At 31.9% G+C, this 20,480-nt stretch overlaps 1 protein-coding gene across 1 annotated transcript in view; it reads left to right on the forward strand.

Moving 5' to 3' along the window:
- The window catches only part of LOC127707405 (E3 ubiquitin-protein ligase SMURF2-like), a 48,152-nt gene that overhangs the window by 580 nt on the left and 27,092 nt on the right, over positions 1-20,480 (forward strand). Inside the window, exons 2-4 of the mRNA XM_052211890.1 lie at positions 2,299-2,337; positions 3,914-4,022; positions 15,827-15,960. Of these exons, the coding sequence (XP_052067850.1) occupies positions 2,299-2,337; positions 3,914-4,022; positions 15,827-15,960 (282 nt within the window). The remainder of the gene's footprint in view (positions 1-2,298; positions 2,338-3,913; positions 4,023-15,826; positions 15,961-20,480) is intronic.

Here is a 20,480-nt window from a genome sequence, read left to right on the forward strand (position 1 = left end):
AATCATTGTCATTCACATGACAAAATGGATATGTTGTGTGTACATCATAGAGATAGCATCTAACTGACCAAATGTAGTGTTGAGAATCACTTATTTCCTTATGTAATACTTGTGTATGTCATATATAGTATTGAAGAATTACCCAATGCAGAGTATTGTTCACCTAAAAAGTTTTTATATATATTAAATGTATGTTCAAATTTGAAATGGACATACATTTTAATGGGTGTTTTAAGTGATGATTCCCTACATTTACAGGGAGGTGTCAAAAGGTTTATTTATTAAGATGTTTTTTTAAATGATCAATTAATGAAAATTATAGTCAATTTGTAAATTAACAAATTTCAATAAGTTAATGATTTTTTATTTATAAAATCGATAATCGGAATAACAAATGTTTACATTTTTTATTAGTTAATATAATAAAAGGGAGATGTACATGTAGTATGATTGCCCATGAGACAACTATATGTTCATATGTACATATACAGCCAAGTTAGGTTAATCCCCAAAATAAGTTTCTGGGAATATTTGATTTCCTGACAAATCTACATACAGTACATTTGAAAACCTATCCTTAAACTAATACCTTATGAATAAAAACTAATCCACAGTATATCATAATTAACTCCTGAAATATATTTATCTTCTTATTGATTTCACTGCTGTAATTGGCTAAAATACAGTACACTAAACAGATATGGTTTTTGTCTCGCATGAGAGGAAAGTCAAGGAAAGCAAGACATACAAATTGCTTTTCCGACAACGATAGTCGTAGTTGGCGTCAACAATTGTTAGGTTTTCTGCTTAAATTAGATTTGATTGGAACTAGTTGTGATATATCAATGATATTTTTTATAAAGTTGCATTACTATCAGTACATATCAGTTTGACGACTATTTTGAGGCCATGCCTCCTAGGTCATGGTCCAGTGACTTTCAATTGATTAACAATTTTCAATGTAAAATTTTCTGCTTAAGTTAGTTTGATAGGTACTACTTACAGTAGACAACAATATTTTCTATAAAGTTGTATTGTTGTGTGTACATCTCAGTTTGTCGACCATTTTAAGGCCCTGCCAACTAATTATTGGTCCAGTGACTTTGAATTAATTAGAAATGTTGCTGTCTGTTTTCTGAATTTATGCTGACAGAGGGGACATATCTCTGTCAACAGTTTATTCTACTTTATAGGGGAATGATGTTTTTTTTAATTCTAGGTTTGTTTCTTTATTTTATGGTACATTGTAATTTGACTTCCAGTACACTGAGTACAGTAATGTCCACGCTTTATTCCAGACATGTTTGACCAAACATATTATGTTTAAAAATACATGCCCTTTTCTATATTTATGCATCTCTGTTAACAACCTTATGATTTGTATATAGAGGAAGATACAATTTGACAGGAAATTTTTCAATTTTGGTACATACATGTAAGAGGAAATACTATCCTGAGGATTTTTCATGGGAATGTACCTAAATTATTTTTGTTTAAATTTGATTCTTTATAAGCTATTGCAATATCCTATTAATTTTGTCACTAGTCTTAATAAATGAGTGGTGACAAGACTTAGAAATGTAGAAGTGCTGTGGTCAGGGTCTGTGCTATCATTAATTGTTAAAACTTATTCTTTATAAGCTTTAGCAATATCCTATTAATTTTGTCTTGTCTTGACAAATGGGTTGAGAAAAGACTTAGAAGTGCTGTGGGTAGGGTCTGTGCTATCAACAATTGTTAAAGTTTGTGATTATTTTTTAGCAAGAGCGCTGTCAAATTTTTATAATAGTGGAATAGTGATTTAACTGAGTATACACAACTATACATATATAGAACTGATTATTTGTAAGCATTCATATAACCCGCCACATTTTTGCGCCTGTCCCAAGTCAGGAGCCTCTGGCCTTTGTTAGTCTTGTATGTTTTTTTAATTTAAGTTCATTTATATGTTTAGGAGTTTAGTATGACGTCCATTTTCACTGAACTAGTACACATTTTGTTTAGGGGCCAGCTGAAGTCCGCCTCCAGGTGCGGGATTTTCTCCTGGTGTTGAAGACCCATTGGTGGCCTTTGGCTGATTTTTACTCTTTGGTCGGGTTGTTGTCTCTTTAACACATTCCCCATTTCCATTCTCTATTTTATGTAGAAATTATGGGTGTTTTGGGTATTGGTATTTAAAATTTATTCTACACTGTACCATGTCAGGAGGAGTATGGACAGTGAGTGAAATAGTCTGTTGTACATTGTATAGATACGTGTACGCACATCATACAAGAACATGTTTTTTTTCTATTTCAGTTCTTTGTGCCAAGAACTTAGCCAAGAAAGATTTCTTCCGTAAGTATGCCAAATACTGTTTATCTACATTTAGCTGATTGGGTACAATAAGCAATTTGTCATTACATGTAAATTACTGTTGCAAATGTCAATGTTATGGAAAACAAAAGTGGAGTAACACAAAATAAAGCTGTTAGTTTTGGCCTTTCTACAGCACTCGTCATTTTTCGCTGTTAACGAAAGGATTTTCAAAATAAAAGTATTTCTTATCCAATTCGTCATCTAAATTTGTAAAAGTAAAAAAGATTTGTAAGAAATTTTATATGGCGACATGTCGTCACATTTTTCTTCTGAATTTTATGGACAGAATGAGAAATAATTCATATTTGGTCCGCATCTCAACACCAATGAGTTATATCGTGTATGCTCTTTAATCAGTCTGTCAGACACTACATCGTGTTTCTTTCGGTATTGGTAGTGATGGTATATGCTGATATATATTCAAATGCTAATGAAAGGGAACAATATTCCCAGTATTAGAGACGAAACAGTATGCTTACATTTTTATGTACCTAACAATACGATTTATTTTTATCATTCTACACATTTCTTGAATTCAAATACTGTAATCAACCTTTTAAAGTCTGCATTGGAATTTGTCCGCACCCCCCCTGTTTGCCATGAGAATTCAGGAAAAAAAATTTTGTAACTGCTTGAAAACGTTTTATGAAACTCTTATTTAAAATCATGTGTGATTGTTTATGGTATTTTCATGGAAAAACCTGTTTTCTATCATTGAAAATGCTTGTAAATGATTATAGAACACTCCACAAGTGTTAAAATAAGTCAAAATCACAAAAAAACAATTGGGAAAGTTGTGTTTCATATTTACTGGAAGTTTGTATAGCACATGGACATCGAAAATAATTATGGTGAGAGTGTGCATACTTCATAGTTACTACTAGAATACTACTTTAAAGCTTAAACAGTACCCTTCTTTAGTTAAATACTATTAAATATATCCAAAACAATGTTTGAAAGATCTTTAGCTAGAACAAAACGAATGCGTCAGTATGAAACACCAACACAGAACGAATAACCAATTACGTTTTGTAGTTTATACATCGTAATGCATAAGCTGGTTCCCAGCGGATTTATACTTTTTATGCTGATAAATACAAGCGGATTCCAGCTTCTATTATGCAATGCTATGAAAAGAAACGACTAATTTGTTTTGAAGCATTAAATTTTGATATTCATCAGTTAATATTGGATTTTGAATTAGAATTGCATATCAATATGGATTAGGTAAATTATTAGTTTTGAAAATTATAAGGGCACCCTCAACATTTTCAATAACAAACATGGCTGAACGTATACAAACCTCGCAAGATCGAGCTTTTCTCTTATTCCTTGCTTGTTACTCTATAATCTACACCCCTGCCTGGCAATATTAATTTTGGAGAAAAAAACTGCGGACTATACAAGCCTCAAGACAGTATGCAATAATGCATGTATGCCGCCAGAGCGTAAGGCTTGACAACTTAATTTAATTATGGCTGCATGTAAGTAACCTTAGAAATGTATTAAATCAAAGACTTTTCACAGCAAATAATGTATAAATTTATAATTTCAGGCCTACCTGATCCTTTTGCTAAAATTAGTGTGGATGGTTCCGGTCAGTGTCATTCTACTGATACCAGTAAAAATACTTTGGATCCAAAATGGAACCAGCATTATGACCTGTAAGTTGTACACAATGTATCAAGATTTTTACATATTTCCTGATTAACTAGTTTTAGTCTTGCATATATATATACTTATCACATTCTGTTCTTTTTTCATTAACTGTCATGGTGGTCTCCTGGAAGCAGGCTCACCTCGAGTTGGGGAGGTTGTGTGTTTGAACCCCAACCGGTTCAAAGCAAAGACTTAAAAATGGTATTTGCTGCTTCTTCGCTAAGCATCCAGCATATAGGAGTAAGAACAAAGACTGGTCAGTTTGAAATCAGAATAATGTATCCAGGTAGACAGACTGTTGCCTTGAGGACTAGCATGTTAAAAATTCAGCTGTTTAGTACAAAGCAGGATTATATTGATATCATGTTCTTGTCCTGAAGATGCATTTGATTTGCCATTGGACATTAAACCTCCATTCATTCATTTACATCCATCTATCATTTGTTCAAATACAATGTAAATAAGGCAAATATATATTGTGCTTGTTAGAAAATTTTATGAACTAACACTTCAAGGAAGAACAAGTCTGAAACACTCGAAACACTAGAATCTAAATATGTAAAATAAAGCAATTATAGCATTAACTCTAAATCAAAAATGGGAAATGAAATACAAGATGTGGTAAGGTATTAAACATTTTTTTCTCTTTGATTGTTTTTTCCTAAAAATTGAAAGATTAATCATCATTATAGCTTAAATGTAATCATCGAACTCAAGAATAAATATTCCAGTAATTAGATAACTTTTAAATTGTTAAGATAAGTTTTGTAATACAGCCTATTTCTATTGTCATTTTTGTTGTGAAGAACTGAAGATGAATACATGTAAATGTACATGTAAGATCCAAGGATCTGGAAATTTTTCACACAATTTCAGTAATTTTGAGAAAAGTTGGTGCCCTTTTTTCAAATGTCGAAAATCACACTAGATTTATAGCATTAACGAACTTGTATTGACTGTTTAATCACATTTACATCATGAATTGTCTTACCATTTTTCTAAAAACATTCAAGAACAGTTTAGGAAAGGCAACAGTTTAAAATTGAAATGATTTTAATGACTCAAAATGGTTAATTTCTCAGACGTCGCTAAAGTTTCTTTTGATTTTGAAAACGAAATTAAAACCGGAAGGTTTGCAACAATACTAAAGTACGAATAATTCTGGATTCATCTGGGATTCGTTTTGTTTATCAATATTTACAGGAAATCACCGGCGTTTTAATTTTAAAAGTGTTTGAAAATAACAATATCCAGCATGAAATCATTTTGCATTGTACGATTAAGTGTCTAATCTGCTGACGACAATTTCACACATGCGTATTACATAGTAAATAAAGCACATGTGTAACTCTAACTCGTGAAAAATTACTTTTTTCTACGTAAATTTAATTTAGTTTCAATTTTTAAATCAGAATTGATGATTGTCTTTGCTGAAAAGTAATTAAATAATGAATACAGTTTTCTTCGTATTTTAATTTCTTTATGATATTAGTTCTGAGCTTGTGATCCATGTCAGGTGTGAATTAAAAACACAGGTAAAAAGTGATTAGCGATCATTAGACAATATTTCCCGGAGGCATTAATATAGTAATTAGGAGGGCCCTCAGGATTATCATACTATACTGGAGTGACAATTTTATTACAGGAAAGGGATTATAAAACAAAAACAAGTGCAAAATGGCGATTAAGATCTCAATGAAATGACCTAAATTATTTCTTTAAAAAAAATAAAATTTGTCCTAAATCCCAATCTGCTGTTTAGGACAAATAGCTTTCAGTTTAGGTCATGACTGGCAATTATGACTGTTTCCGAACCCTTGGTAAGATCATAGAAAATAAAACATGATATTTGCTAACTTTATATTCTTATAAACGTTTTGCAATGCTGGGAACTTTTGTTTCATTAAAATTTGATGACAGTTGAGAACTTGCTGTAAACATCATTGGCAATCATACCACATCTTCTTTTTATATAAATAAATAGCTTTTGAGTTGTCTGAAACAAATATTGTTTGCAATAAAAGGTTATAACTACAATGTATATCTTAAGAGAAAATATCATCAGAACAATTGTATTTTTTGAAACACCAATTAGATAGCTAATTTCTCTAGCATGGAGTTGAAGGTTATGTAGAAAGTACTTCTAAGGTCTACTTCATAAGGAGAATATAAATATTCTAAACTTTTGTGCCTATGAATGACGATTGTTTTACACATTTTTGTGTTGCTATTATCTTGAAGATTTTGATATCCAGAGCGAAGTTTTAAAAAGCAAAAATTCTAATATCTTCTAAGCTTAATTTCACCATCAAAATCTCAATGTTGATTTTGAATTCAGTACATGTATTCCTTTAATCCTCAAATGGATCCTACAACACTAAGATGCTACGTAAAAGTTGTTAGTTTTTAGCTCCACTCTTTAATATTGGTAAGCTGAGAAAATATGATTGTGACCAAGATTGTCATATATCTGCACAGGGTTTGTTAATTCTGTGATGAAATGGTTTTCTCGCAAATGTAATATAATATTTAAATGTTTTTTTTATGCCCCCGCAGTAGCTGAGAGAGCTTTAAGTTTTACCCTTGTCTGTCTGTACGTACGTATGTCCATACGTATGTCCCATGGTTGGTTTCCGTTCTCTAACTTTAGTTTGCCTCAACCAAATGTTATGAAACTTATACCCAATGCTTATTACAAAACACAGATCAAGTTTGAATTTTGGTGGCATCACTTTAACCATTCTAGAGTTATGCCCCTTTACATTTTTCCTTCCCGTTCTCTAACTTAAGTTTGCCTCAACCAAATGTTATGAAACTTATACACAATGCTTATTACCACAAAATACAGATCAAGATTGAATTTTGATGGTGTCACTTTAACCGTTCTAGAGTTATGCCCCTATACACATTTTTTTTTCGTTTCTGTTCTCTAACTTTAGTTTGCCTCAACCAAATGTAATGAAACTTATACACAATGCTTATTATTACAAAATACAGATCAAGATTGAATTTTGGTGGTGTCACTTTAACCGTTCTAGAGTTATGCCCCTTTACAAACGGAAAAATTGCTGAATTTTTCGTTTCTGTTCTCTAACTTACAGTGTAAGTTTGCCTCAACCAAATTTTATAAAACTTATACACAATACTTATTACTACAAAACTCAGCTCAAGTACAAATTTTGGTAGCGTCACTTTTACTGTTCTTCAGTTATGTCCCTTTATAACTTAATATGATATGCAAGCGGGGGCAATACTGTGTCCTATGGACACATTCCTCATTTATTTAAATTACTAATTACTGAGTTCTGGGTATACAGTTCAAGAATAATTTAGCCATGATGAACTACATTTTATGCTTGAGAGATTACAGTGAATATTATTGTTATGGTTCATTTCACAAAATAGGGATGTAACAATTACATATAAAATACCTGACTTTACAATAATAGTAGCAGCACCAGAGTGATAAAAACAATCATACATGTATGTAACCCCACATAACAAAGTGACAATTGTGTCCTGATGATCAAATATAATTTTTTCTGACGTATTTAGTAAAAGTATATCAATGCAAGTGAAGTATACATGTTTACAGCCAGGATTTGTGTAACGTTAGACTAATTCTCAGCCATAAATATATATGTTCAAATTGAATGTCTTGATCATCTTTGGGCTTATTTTGGTTCTGTTCACAAAATACAAGATTTCATCTGAATATCTAATTGTATGAAAATATTGATATTAGCCATGGCTTGATGTCACTATTATCATGATATAGTAGTGACATCATGTTAAATATTAAGAAGATTCTTGCAAAAAATGATTTTAGGAACATTTTAAGACAGAGCTCAAGTGTTTTTCAATACCTGTTTGCTTGCAACAACAATGTAGATAATCACAATGTTAACTGTCAATGTTATGATTTTTTAGGGAGAGGGATGTGCTGTATATTATTTCTCAGTCTGAGAGAGTCAAATGTTGACTATTTTGTGTAATTTGTGTAATTTACTATACTTACTATAATTTCATGGCTTTAAATGGAAATGTTAAAAATAGAAATGGCTATGTTTAATTGAAGTTCATAGATTTAACATATATTTCTTCAAATTGGAGACATCATAAAACATATTTAATTTAAGGGCTTATATACATGTAACCCAAATCATTAATTCTTCTTTCAAATTTTCATATTTAGGTTATAGTAAGGAGGAACATCAGAATAAGATATGAAACTTGATGTCAAGGTTTATTTCTAAACTTTCTATATAGGATACACAGGAAATCATCAAATCTATTCAAGTGTAGGAAAGCTATGTTCAAACATATACATGTAAAGCATTGTAACCTCAAGTGTAGGAAAACTTATGTTCAAATATATACATGTAAAGCATTGTAAAGCTAGTGTAACATGATCAAAGGCAGTCAATTTGTTTGAAATTATTGTAACACATTTAAATGAGCTTAAATTTGTGTAAATACACAAGTGTTACATTATGAATTAAATGGTTTTAAGTGAAAGGACTGATGTTAAGCATTTTATTTTAATGTCTTATACATGTATGGAAAATAGTTCTGCTATGTGATTAATGAAACATTATAATAACATGAAGTTTATGATGTGTTTCAAATTAAGATATGAAGAGCTGACAGTTGGTTAGTGAGGTTACTTATTTATTATTAAAATTATAATTGTAATATTCATCAAAGAATGTGAAGGTTTGCTTGTGATATTTTTGTTCCAGATATTTATTGATTTTTAAATCAAAAGCAAACAGGTAATTTTGCAGTTTAATAATTGATTATTTTGAAATATTAAAAGCATTTTGATTTTTTATGTTAGAAAATTGTGGGAAAAAGCAGATGTACCATGCAATGGGTTCGTACAAATTTGTACACTGTAATTGACTTTTCTCCTGTTTTTAGCCTACTTGGTCCAAGTGAGCTTTTCTCATCACTTGGCCACTGTCATCATCTGTTAACTTTTACATCATCTTCTCCTCTGAAACTATTGGGCTAAATTTAACCAAACTTGGCTACAATCATCATTGGGGTATCTAATTTAAAAAATGTGTCAGATGACTTTGCCTGCTAACCAAGATGGCCGACCTGGCTAAAAATAGAACATAGTGGTAAAATGCAAGTTTTGCCTATTATTTTGAAAACTGCTGTAAATAGAGAAAATCTGACTTGGGCAAAAATGTTCAAAATGTTGAGGCTGAGCTATACCTATTGTCCATTTATATCAAAACGGTCAGACGTTATTGCCCTTAAATGACAAATATTTTGCCTTTTATCTCAAAAATTATAATAGATAAACAGATACTTTAAATGGCAAAAATGATCAGCAAGACAAGATCTATAAATAAGTCAACATAACCAAAATCGTCAGATGACTCCTTATTAGAGTTATTGTCCTTTAATGATGATTTTTACCAATTTTTATATGACCGCAAACAAAATTTTGTGGTCATATATTGGTATGACGTTGGCGGCGTCGCCGTCGTCCGAAGACACATTAGTTTTCGCACTCTAACTTTAGTTTAAGTGAATGGATCTCAATGAAATTTTACCATAAGGTTCAATACCACAAAAGGAAGGTGGGGATTGATTTTGGGGGTTTTTCCCTCAAAATTTTAGTAATGAGGGACCATAAAAGGGCAAAAAAAAACATGTAAAGGAATTAGGGGCCAAAAAGGGCCAAAAATAAGCATTTTTGTAACTTCCAGACATAACTTGTGTGTAAGTGTATGGATCTCTCCGACATTGTATCACAAGGTTCCATATCAGAAAGGGAATGCTGGGATTGATTATGGGGGTAATTGCCTCCAAATTTTAGGAATTAGGGGCCAAAAAGGGGCAAAAAACAGGCAGTTTTCTAGTTTCATGACAATAACTTGTGTGTAAGTGTATGGATCTTTATGAAATTGTACTACAAGGTTCCATATCACAAAGGGAATACTGGGATTGATTTTTGGGGTAATTTCCTCCAAATTTTAGGAATAAGGGGCCAAAAAGGGGCAAAAAACTAGCATTTTTCTAGTTTCATGACAATAACTTGTTTGTAAGTGTATGGATCTTTATGAAATTGTACTACAAGGTTCCATATCACTAAGGGAAAGCTGGGTTTGAGTTTGGGGGTAATTGCCCAAAAAGTTTAGGAATAAGGGGCCAAAAAGGGGCCAAAAATAAGCATTTTTCTAGTTTCCAGACAATAACTTGTGTTCAAGTGTATGGATCTCTCTGAAATTGTACTGCAAGGTACCATACCACAAAGGGAAGGCTGGGTTTGATTTTGGGGGTTTTTCCCTCAAAATTTTAGTAATGAGGGGCCATTAAAGGGCAAAAAAAACATGCATTTTTCTAGTTTCAGGACAATAACTTGTGTGTAAGTGTATGGATCTTTATGAAATTGTACTGCAAGGTTCCATATCACAAAGGGAAAGCTGGAATTGAGTTTGGGGGTAATTGCCCTAAACGTTTAGGAATTTGGGGCCAAAAAGGGGCCAAAAAACAAGCATTTTTCTAGTTTCCAGACAATAACTTGTGTTCAAGTGTACGAATCTCTCTGAAATTGTACTGCAAGGTACCATACCACAAAGGGAAAGCTGGGATTGAGTTTGGGGGTGATGAATCATAAGGGGGTTCAAAAAATTGGGGGGGGGGGGGGGGATTTTTTTTTCCTTTTTTTTTCTATAACATTTTCCATTTTAAATTGGTTATTTCTGATTTATATATAAAAGCAAATAATAATGATATGGTTTGAATAGGCATACATGTGAACCTCCCGACGGGAGTACAATAATCCCGTTTTTAGGGGTCTCCTCCTGACCTCCCGTTGAAGAGGAAAAAATCCCGTTGAAGAGGAAAAAATCCCGTGTATGAAATTTTTCATGAATGAAAAATTTCTGCCCAACATATCATCTCAGGCATCTGGTGTAACTGACATTACCTGAAGTTATATTTTACCTGTAAATCAATTAACATGCATAATTATATGGCTTCACTTGTCAGCTTGGGTGTCAAACATACTGGTAATCAACGATTTTTACCTCAGGCTAACAGCCGTTGTGTAACAAAAACTGGTTTTAAGTTACTTTCCTTTTAATAATGAAAATTTTTAAAAGAATATAAATAAAATATAAATTGAACAAATAATCATAAAAAGATGGTAATTGAATGATTTTAAATGTCTTAGGACAAATAAAAAAATAATAATTTGAAAATTATTTGAGGATTCTATACTTCCTTTCAAGGCTTAAATTGAAATTTATATAATAACTATGACCCTTATTTTACAGATAGAATGATTTTCTGAGTTTGCAAATAAAAACTATGGAGAAAAAAATAAAAAAAATAAAAACTATTTGCAAGAGAAAAAAAAAATAAAATAAAAACTTTTTGCAAATAGTTAAACAAATGTTCTGGTTGCAATGATTGTTTTATAGAATATGAAGTAAAAAAACAATGTTAGATTGAAAATGTAGAATATAAAGATGGAGAAACTTTATAAGTACAAGGGTACTATAAACATAATAAATTGGATGGAAAGTTGAAGAAAACACACTTTAAAAGACCATTTTTACAGCACACGGTTACATTTACAACAAAATTAATGTTGATTAAAAACCTCCTGATCTGAGTCCTAATCTCCCCTTTTATTTAACTTTAGTTTGCCTCAACCAAATGTTATAATACTTATACACAATGCTTATTACTACATAATACAGATTAAGTATGAAATTTGGTGGCGACACTTTTACCATTCTTGAGTTATGTCCCTTTATAAACATAAAAATTGCTGAATTTTTCGTTTCTGTTCTCTAACTTTAGTTTGTCTCAACCAAATGTTATAAAACTTATACACAACTGTTCTAGAGTTATGCGTGTTTACAAATAGAAAAATTGCTGAATTTTTAGTTTCTGTTCTCTACTTAAGTTAGCCCCAACCAAATGTTATGAGACTTACACACAATGCTTATTACCACAAAATTTTTGGGTAGCATCACTATTACCGTTCTTCAGTTATGTCCCTTTATAACTATATGATATGCAAGCGGGGGCATCATCTGTGTCCACATGTGGACACTATCCACATTTATTTTCTAATACTATATGCAATAGGTCAACTATAAATGGTGTATGGAAATATTTTATGATGTAAATGTCAGTCTCACAGGTTTTATTTGACCTTGACCTCATTTTCACGGTTCATTTCTCAGTGTTAAGTTTTTGTGTTTTTGTCTGTTTTTCTTCAACTATAAGCAATAGATCAACTATATTTGATGTATGGAAGGATTGTAAGGTGTATATGTCTGTCTGGCAGGTATCATCTGACCTTGACCTCATTTTCATGGTTCATTGGTCAATGTTAAGTTTTCATGGTTAAGTTTGTTTCTTAGATACTATAAGCAATAAGTCAACTATATTTAATGCCTAAATTGATTGTAAGGTGTACATGTCTGTCTGGCATGGTTCATTTGACCTTGACCTCATTTTCATGGTTCATTGGTCAATGTTAAGTTTTCTTGTTTAAGACTGTTTCTTAGAAACAATAAGCAATAGGTCAACTATGTTTGGTTTATTGAATGATTGTAAGGTGTACATGTATTTCTCGTTTGGTTTATCTGACCTTGACCTCATTTTCTTTGATCATGTTAAGTTTATGTGTTACTTGTAGTAAAGCTTTGTGTTTAGGACTATCAACATAAAATCAATGGTTAGTAAAGAAGGCGAGACATTTCAGCGTGTGCACTCTTGTTTATCTGGATTTGTGACACTTTATCAATTAAAAAGTTAAGGCCCTGGTGAATGAGAAAGTCAATCACGGGCAGGGACTGAGATATTTAGGAAATGACCTACATGTGAATTGTTATTGTTTTTTTTTCTCAAATTGTTTAGGGTAAGAAAAAATGTTGCTAATTAACAAGAAAAACATTTGTGAATGCAATACACATTGTTGTGTGGTAGTGCACAAAATCTTAAGGACATTGTAGGAAAATTGAAACTGGTTTCAAGTGCTTACTATAACAATCTGATTAAAATGCAGATCCTGTGACTAAGCTTTGCTTACCAGGATTTGACGCACTCATTTTTACTTTCTGCTCAGGTAATAATTTCATCAGTTAATGAAATTTCAACCTTCAAGACGTGTATTAATCTGACAAAACCAGAGGATCCCGAAAGTTCTTAAAACAGAAAGTAGAATGGAGCCTTGTAAGTGAAGCTTGAACACAAGATCTGTATTTTGATCAAATTGTTACTTTAAACCCTTAATATATGAATTTTACAAATAAATAAGATAGCCAAGAAGAGGAATATTTTTCTTTATAAAACAGGGCACTGACATGAGTTCGGGGAAAAAAAGATTTTATCTGAGCTATATGATTTTTAATTAGATGTACAATGGAAGAAAGGTAAAACAGAGTTGTTTTTCTTTGTCCAATAAACAATATATATATACATATATGATATAAGTATAATGAATTATCTACTTCCTGTTCATCTTAAAATTTAACTTCCAACAGCCTATAGATACATGTTTTATGATTTATTGTCCTATTTGTATTTTGTAATTGGTAAGAATACAAGGTTGCTATTTTAATTACTAAACCTGATTCCAAGTTTTGCTATTTGAAAGTTTTACTTGACAGTGAAGGCAAAATAATTTATAATTCTATTTTACACAGTTGAAATTTCATGCTAAGAAAGATAATTTTATTTTTTCATGTTGTTGTGATAATGACTTGATTGTCTAATTACATGTTTGAATTGCAGTTTTATATTCTTATGCAATCAGTGATACATGTATGTCTTTAGTGTATAGTTTTACATTGGCCATCTGTACATATGGCTGGTTTTGCTATGTTTTGCATTTACAGTTTAGTCAGTTTCTTAGAGAATTTATATGATGGGGATGACACGCTTTGGGGATTTGGTAAATAGGGAAGAAAAATATGAGATGTGGGAGAAAGCGAGTAAAAAAGTGGAATCTGGGAAATGGAAGGAAAAAAGTGGATGTGGGAAAAATGACAAAATAGGCGAGCCCCTCTTATATTGTTAACAAGAATTCTACATTTTTATGCCCCCGCCGTAGTAGAGGGGGCTTTAAGTTTACCCTTGTCCATCCGTACGTACATCCTAAAGTTGGTTTCCGTTCTCTAATTTTAGTTTGCCTCAACCAAATGTTATGAAACTTATACACAATGCTTATGACCTCAAAACACAGATCAAGTTTGAATTTTGGTGGTGTCACTTTTACTGTTCTAGAGTTATGCCCCTTTAAAAACGGAAAAATGGCTGAATTTTTCGTTTCCGTTCTCTAACTTAAGTTTGCCTCAACCAAATGTAATGAAACTTATACACAATACTTATTACCACAAAACTTAGATCAAGTACAAATTTGGGTAGTGTCACTTTTACCGTTTTTCAGTTATGTGTCTTTATAACTTTATATGATATGCAAGCGGGGGCATCATCTGTGTCCCATGGACACATTCCCCATTTATTTACACCTAAATTAGTATGGTAAATTGAGAGCCTTTCTGACAAAGATTTTGAGTTTACTAGAGGCAACTGTATTTTAGAGTTGGAAGTTTGATTTAAAAAGGGCTGTTGTTTGTCCTGAGTATTCAATATTCAGAGAAACACAATTACATGTATGATAACTTATATGTATAACACTAATTGAAAAGTTATTAATCAGTATAACATAGATTTGTTTATATGACAATAATTGGCTTTTTTATCTCTACAAGTTTGGGTGACATGTTCCCTTAGGATGATTTTATAGCAGTATTATATTGTAGATTTTATAATAAAGAAATTTTATTATTAACAAGTACACTCATCTTTTAACTAAAATGCATTTTAGTTTGGTCAGACACATTTGTTATTATATTTCCCAAGTAACGTGTATAAGTGAATTGTAAAAAAACAAGTACCCAGTAGGCATGTTCATTAACAAGGTATTCAAGAATGTGCAAAACATGTATTCTGTAATTTTTTATCCTCTAGAATTGACTCTCAATGTGTATCCCGTCATTGTAATACCTTGCTTACACAAATCTGCAGTGATATTCAACTACAAAACAGTTATAGGATATTAAATATTTAATGTTAAGTGACTTTTGCTTTGTTTTAATTTTGTTGTACACAACGTACCTGTATATTATAGATGAATATTATGTACAATTTTGAAACATTTTGGTTACATGATGTACTACATATCAAGCTTAAGTGACTCTTGATAAATTATGTATTTTTGTACGTACATGTACATACATTGTCCTGTACATTTTTTGTTTTTAAAGTCTGTGTATCTTTGTCGGCTAGAACCCCTAATATGTTGATATTACCCTGTATTTGTGTGCTTTAATGCACAAGTGTAGGGTTTTGAACATCACTCAAAAGATCACTGACCATGTGAGACCCTCATGGGTAGTCACAATCGTTTAAACACCCCTAGTAGTAGAATCAAAAGATCACCAGACGTGACCACACAAACAGGTTTAAAGGGCTGTCTTGGACTTTGCAGTGAGGTTGTCCATGTTGAAGGTCTAACTATGAATTTGAGATTGATAACAGTGCATGTAGGGATTTTGTGTCATGAATTTATTCTCTATATCTCTTATTCCTCTTTACATGATGAATCCTTTTTGTGCTATTTCAGGAGTAGATTTGTTATCCATTTTTGGAAATTTTGGATTAAAACCCTTCAATATGAAAGGAGATTAAATAAAGATATTTAGATTCACAAACTTCTTGAACAAGAAACTGAAATAATGAAAAATAATCTTCTCCATAATTACAGGTACATAGGATCAAAGGATTCTGTAACTATAAGTGTATGGAACCATAAGAAGATCCACAAGAAACCTGGTGCTGGATTTTTAGGATGTGTTCGTATTATGTCCAATGCAATACAACAGTTGAAAGATACTGGATGTAAGTAAAAAAGAACTATGTAGTGAACATTGAATACTTGTAAAGGTACTAAAGTACAAAGAATACAGGCTGTACAAACATCCAAATGGTCTCGCCTTTAACAAAGTCACAGAGGCGAGACTATAATGTGTTATTTCCAATGTCTGCATCAACGACGTCAACAATAGTTAAAGTTTGCTATTATGTCAGTTTAAGGGGCACCACAAATGGTAGGTTAATGATATTTGGTAGGTAAGTTGCACTACCGTTGGCACATCTATTTCCATAATAATTTGGCCCTGCACCTTCAGTGATGGTCCATTGACTCTTGCATTGTTTGCATGTAACTCATGTGAGACATATCTCATATATCAAAACAGTTTTACCAATTTATTTACCAAAAAGGTAATTTCAATGGATAATTTCTGTACAATGCGATTTAAATACAGATCTTGTGTCCAAGATTAAAAGAATCTGAAAATGCTCTTTTAATTTCTGCAAGGACTTTTCTGGATCATTTGGTTCTGTTGTAATTATACAAAGCTTAAAAAATTTGTAGTCAGAAATTTCATCGACATAGTTATTATTAAAACAGAAAGTAGTCAGGTCTTTGTAAGCAAACATGGACATGGAATACTGGTAATGTAGAATTTGAATAAAGTATGTCAGTTGAAGAATTCAAGACAGGTGATGTATAAGTTTATAGAATATCTAGGGTAACTTGCCCCAAATCTGATCTCTTAAGTAGGACATACCCCTTAAATTGGACATTTTCAATAAATGCATATTGTGATATTGACACATCTTACTTTTAGAAAAATATAAATTTGCTGAATTATACTTATACAATAAGATTACACTGTCATTTGTTTTTCTATTGGGCCTGTATCCAAGGGGTCTAGAATTATTTTCTTTAAGTGACGCATGATCAAGAAGTTGCATCCAGATTTTTAAAAAATTGACATATTTTACAGATAAATGGACTTAGTTTTTGGCAGTAAATATTATTACAATATTATACTGGCGTGAAATATCCCGGTCAATCCTGCAATTTGATTGATTAAATGATATTGGCTCATATTCCCTGTTAGTGCCCTATATCTCCTTTGCCTGCCATGGTAGCTAAGGAGATATAAAACACTGACAGGGAATAATTATAGAATAACTAATCGAAGAATTCAAATATAGAAAAATATTCAACGAGTGACCGAACAACACATTAATTCACAAAAGTGCGTAGCGCATGAGTTAAATATCGGTGTTCATTAGTGATTCATTTTATTACATTGACAACAAACTTTTTAATGGAATTTAAGTAGAAAATGTAAGGAACTATATCTTTTCTACGCATTCACAATTTGCTTTGATGCGACGTCATCAACAACATTTTGACAACAAATTTTGTTGTTTGACATCAGAGGAGTGAAATAACCAAGTTTATTTCACATGTGAAATTATCGGTTTTTATTATACGACTGCAAAAGTTAAAAAATTTTTGGTCGTATATTGGTATCACATCGTCGTTGTCGTCGTCAGCGTCATCCGAAGATGGGTGATTTCCGGATAATAACTTTAGTATAAGTAAATAGAAATCAATAAAATTTTAACACAAGGTTTATAACCACAAAAGAAAGGTTAGGATTGATTTTGGGGGTTTAGGTCCCAACAGTTTAGGAATTAGGGGCCAAAAAGGGGCACAAATAAGCATTTTTCTTGGTTTTCGCACAATAACATTAGTATAAGTAAATAGAAATCTAAGAAATTTAAACACAAGGTCTTTGACCACAAAAGGAAGGTTGGGATTGATTTTGGGAGTTTTGGTCCCAACAGTTTATGAATTAGGGGCCAAAAGGGTCCAAAATTAAACTTTGTTTGATTTCATCAAAAATTGAATTATTGCAGTTCTTTGATATGCTGAATCTAACCGTGTATTTAGATTCTTAATTTTTGGTCCCGTTTTCAAATTGGTCTACATTAAGGTCCAAAGGGTCCAAAATTAAACTTAGTTTGATTTTAACAAAAATTGAATTCTTGGGGTTCTTTGATATGCTGAATCTAAACATGTATTTAGATTTTTGATATTTGGGCCCCTTTATCAAATTGGTCCACATTGAGTTCTAAAGGGTCCAAAATTGAACTTTATTTGATTTCATCAAAAATTGAATTCTTGGGGTTCTTTGATATGCTGAATCTAACCATGTATGTAGATTTTGGATATTGGACCATAATAGGTGAATGTCCATTTTAAATTTTTTAAGTTCTTAGACCACATTCATTCTGTGTCAGAAACCTGTTTTGTGTCAACTATTTAATCTCAATCCAAATTCAGAGCTGTATCAAGCTTGAATGTTGTGTCCATACTTGCCCCGACTGTTCAGGGTTCGACCTCTGCGGTCGTATCAAGCTGCTCCCTGCAGAGCATCTGGTTTCACTGGGAAATCACGGTAATTCATTGCAACCAATGTAATAATAGCCCATATCTATGGTGGCAGGATGCAGTCATTTCGCCTATTCATGTTTTCGTGTTTTCTCCGTTGACTTTGCAAACACGAAATCGAGAAAGGGAAAACTTGAAATTGAGAAATATATTTTCCGTTTTCTTGTTTTCTCTTTCTTGATTTCTCTATTTCCTGATTTCTCTATCTTGATTTCTCAATTTCTCGATTTCGCGTGAAAGTGCAAGGAGAAAATGCGAAAACGCGAAATGGACGCTTCTGGCCACCATACATATCCCCTGTGAAGATCCTGAATAACATATACTGTCAGCAGCAATGCAAGGGAGACAAACCTGAACCCTTTATAGATTTTTAGCAAGCAGCTAGAACATGTGGAACTACATTTGAATATTGAAAAAAATATGTAACTGTAATACATTCTGAGAAATAGCAAATTAGATATCCAGAAAATTGAAGTACAAGTGTATAGGATGCATGTAAATATCGCAATTACATTGAATAATGATCAATTTAGAAAAATCTCAAATACCTGTCCAAGGAATAAAACAAAAAGATATGTTTTTGCCACAAAAATTTCCATTTTATTGATATAAAATTTTTAAGGGTTCACAGAATTCTTTTTTGCTATTTAAGTGGTTTACACGTTATATTTTAAAAAGAACATGCTGTAAAACGAATGTTTCAATGCACAACGTCACGCTTAATTAATATGTTTGACTTTTTGGCACTTTTTTTCATTTGGTGCATCAGATTCAACTATTTATATTTAAAGGAAGGATTCTGGTGACCCTATAAAATTGATATTGGTAAAACAGAACTTTTAGTAGCAATAACATATATATATATATAATATAATATTTTTTTGTACTTCAATTTTCAGGAAATTTATTTGCTCTATCTTGGAAAGTATTACCAGTTACATATATCATTTTTTATGCGACCGCAAAAAAATTTGCGGTCGTATACTGGTATCACGTCGTCGTCAGCTTAGGCCGAAGACATTTGGTTCCGGACAATAACTTTAGTAAATGTAAATAGAAATCTATGAAATTTAAACACAAGGTTTATAACCAGAAAAGGAAGGTTGGGATTGATTTTGGGGGTTATGGTCCTAACAGTCAATTCGCAACAGCATAGTGTATTGCACAAAAGCAAAAAATTAAATATAAATTCTTTGACTACAGTTATTCTGTGACAGAAACCTATTATGTGTCAAATATTTAATTACAATCCAAATTCAGACCTGTATCAAGCGCGAATATTGTGTCCATTTTTGCCCCAACTGTTCAGGGTTGGACCTCTGCGGTCGTATCCAGCTGCGCTCGGCGAAGCAATTTATTCTATTTTCATATGTTGTTCATTATGCTCTTGTTGCATGCAATTTTTTATAAAAATCTGCTCGACCATTTACGTACCTGCTCTCTCAAGTAGTTTTCACAGCATTCATTTCCTTAAATAAATAGAAATACCTATCTTCAGTTAGTGAATATATCTGATAAAAAAAACCCTGATAGATAAAATGTCAAGGAAAGCTTTATTATGTAAGTCATGGTTGGGGTGTGCTGTGTTCTTTGATCAGGGAAGCATTTGTAAATATTATTATGTAAACCATGTGTGTTATGACTTATATTCATATACTAGTAGATCAATTTATGCAACTGAAGGTCCTAAAAGGGGGAAAGTTCCCAACAGAAATTCTCTACAGTGAAACATTAAAATATTCTATTTAAAATTTAAATATGTTAATTTTATGACATTTTAACATATATTTTAGAAAATCAATTTCTTTGGGAGTACTTATTGCCCTTGAATAAAAAGGTCACCTTTATATTACTTTATGCATACAAAAGATTCACCAGACAGGGTTACAGCTTCTGCTGCTAATCCTGACAGATTAAGGGCACAAATTTGGCAAAGTTGTCAAAATATAAAGATTTTTATCGCTTGATCCAAATAATTTTTCTCCATCTAAAGATTAAGAAATTATATTGGTAATTTTAAAGCAGTATATACATACTGTACAATAGATATACTGACATAGCTTACTTTTGTGTTCTGTATCCCCTGACTACTTAATGGAATGGA

Source organism: Mytilus californianus, unplaced genomic scaffold (assembly GCF_021869535.1).
Source record: "Mytilus californianus isolate M0D057914Y unplaced genomic scaffold, xbMytCali1.0.p SCAF_7, whole genome shotgun sequence".
NCBI lineage: Eukaryota > Metazoa > Mollusca > Bivalvia > Mytilida > Mytilidae > Mytilus > Mytilus californianus.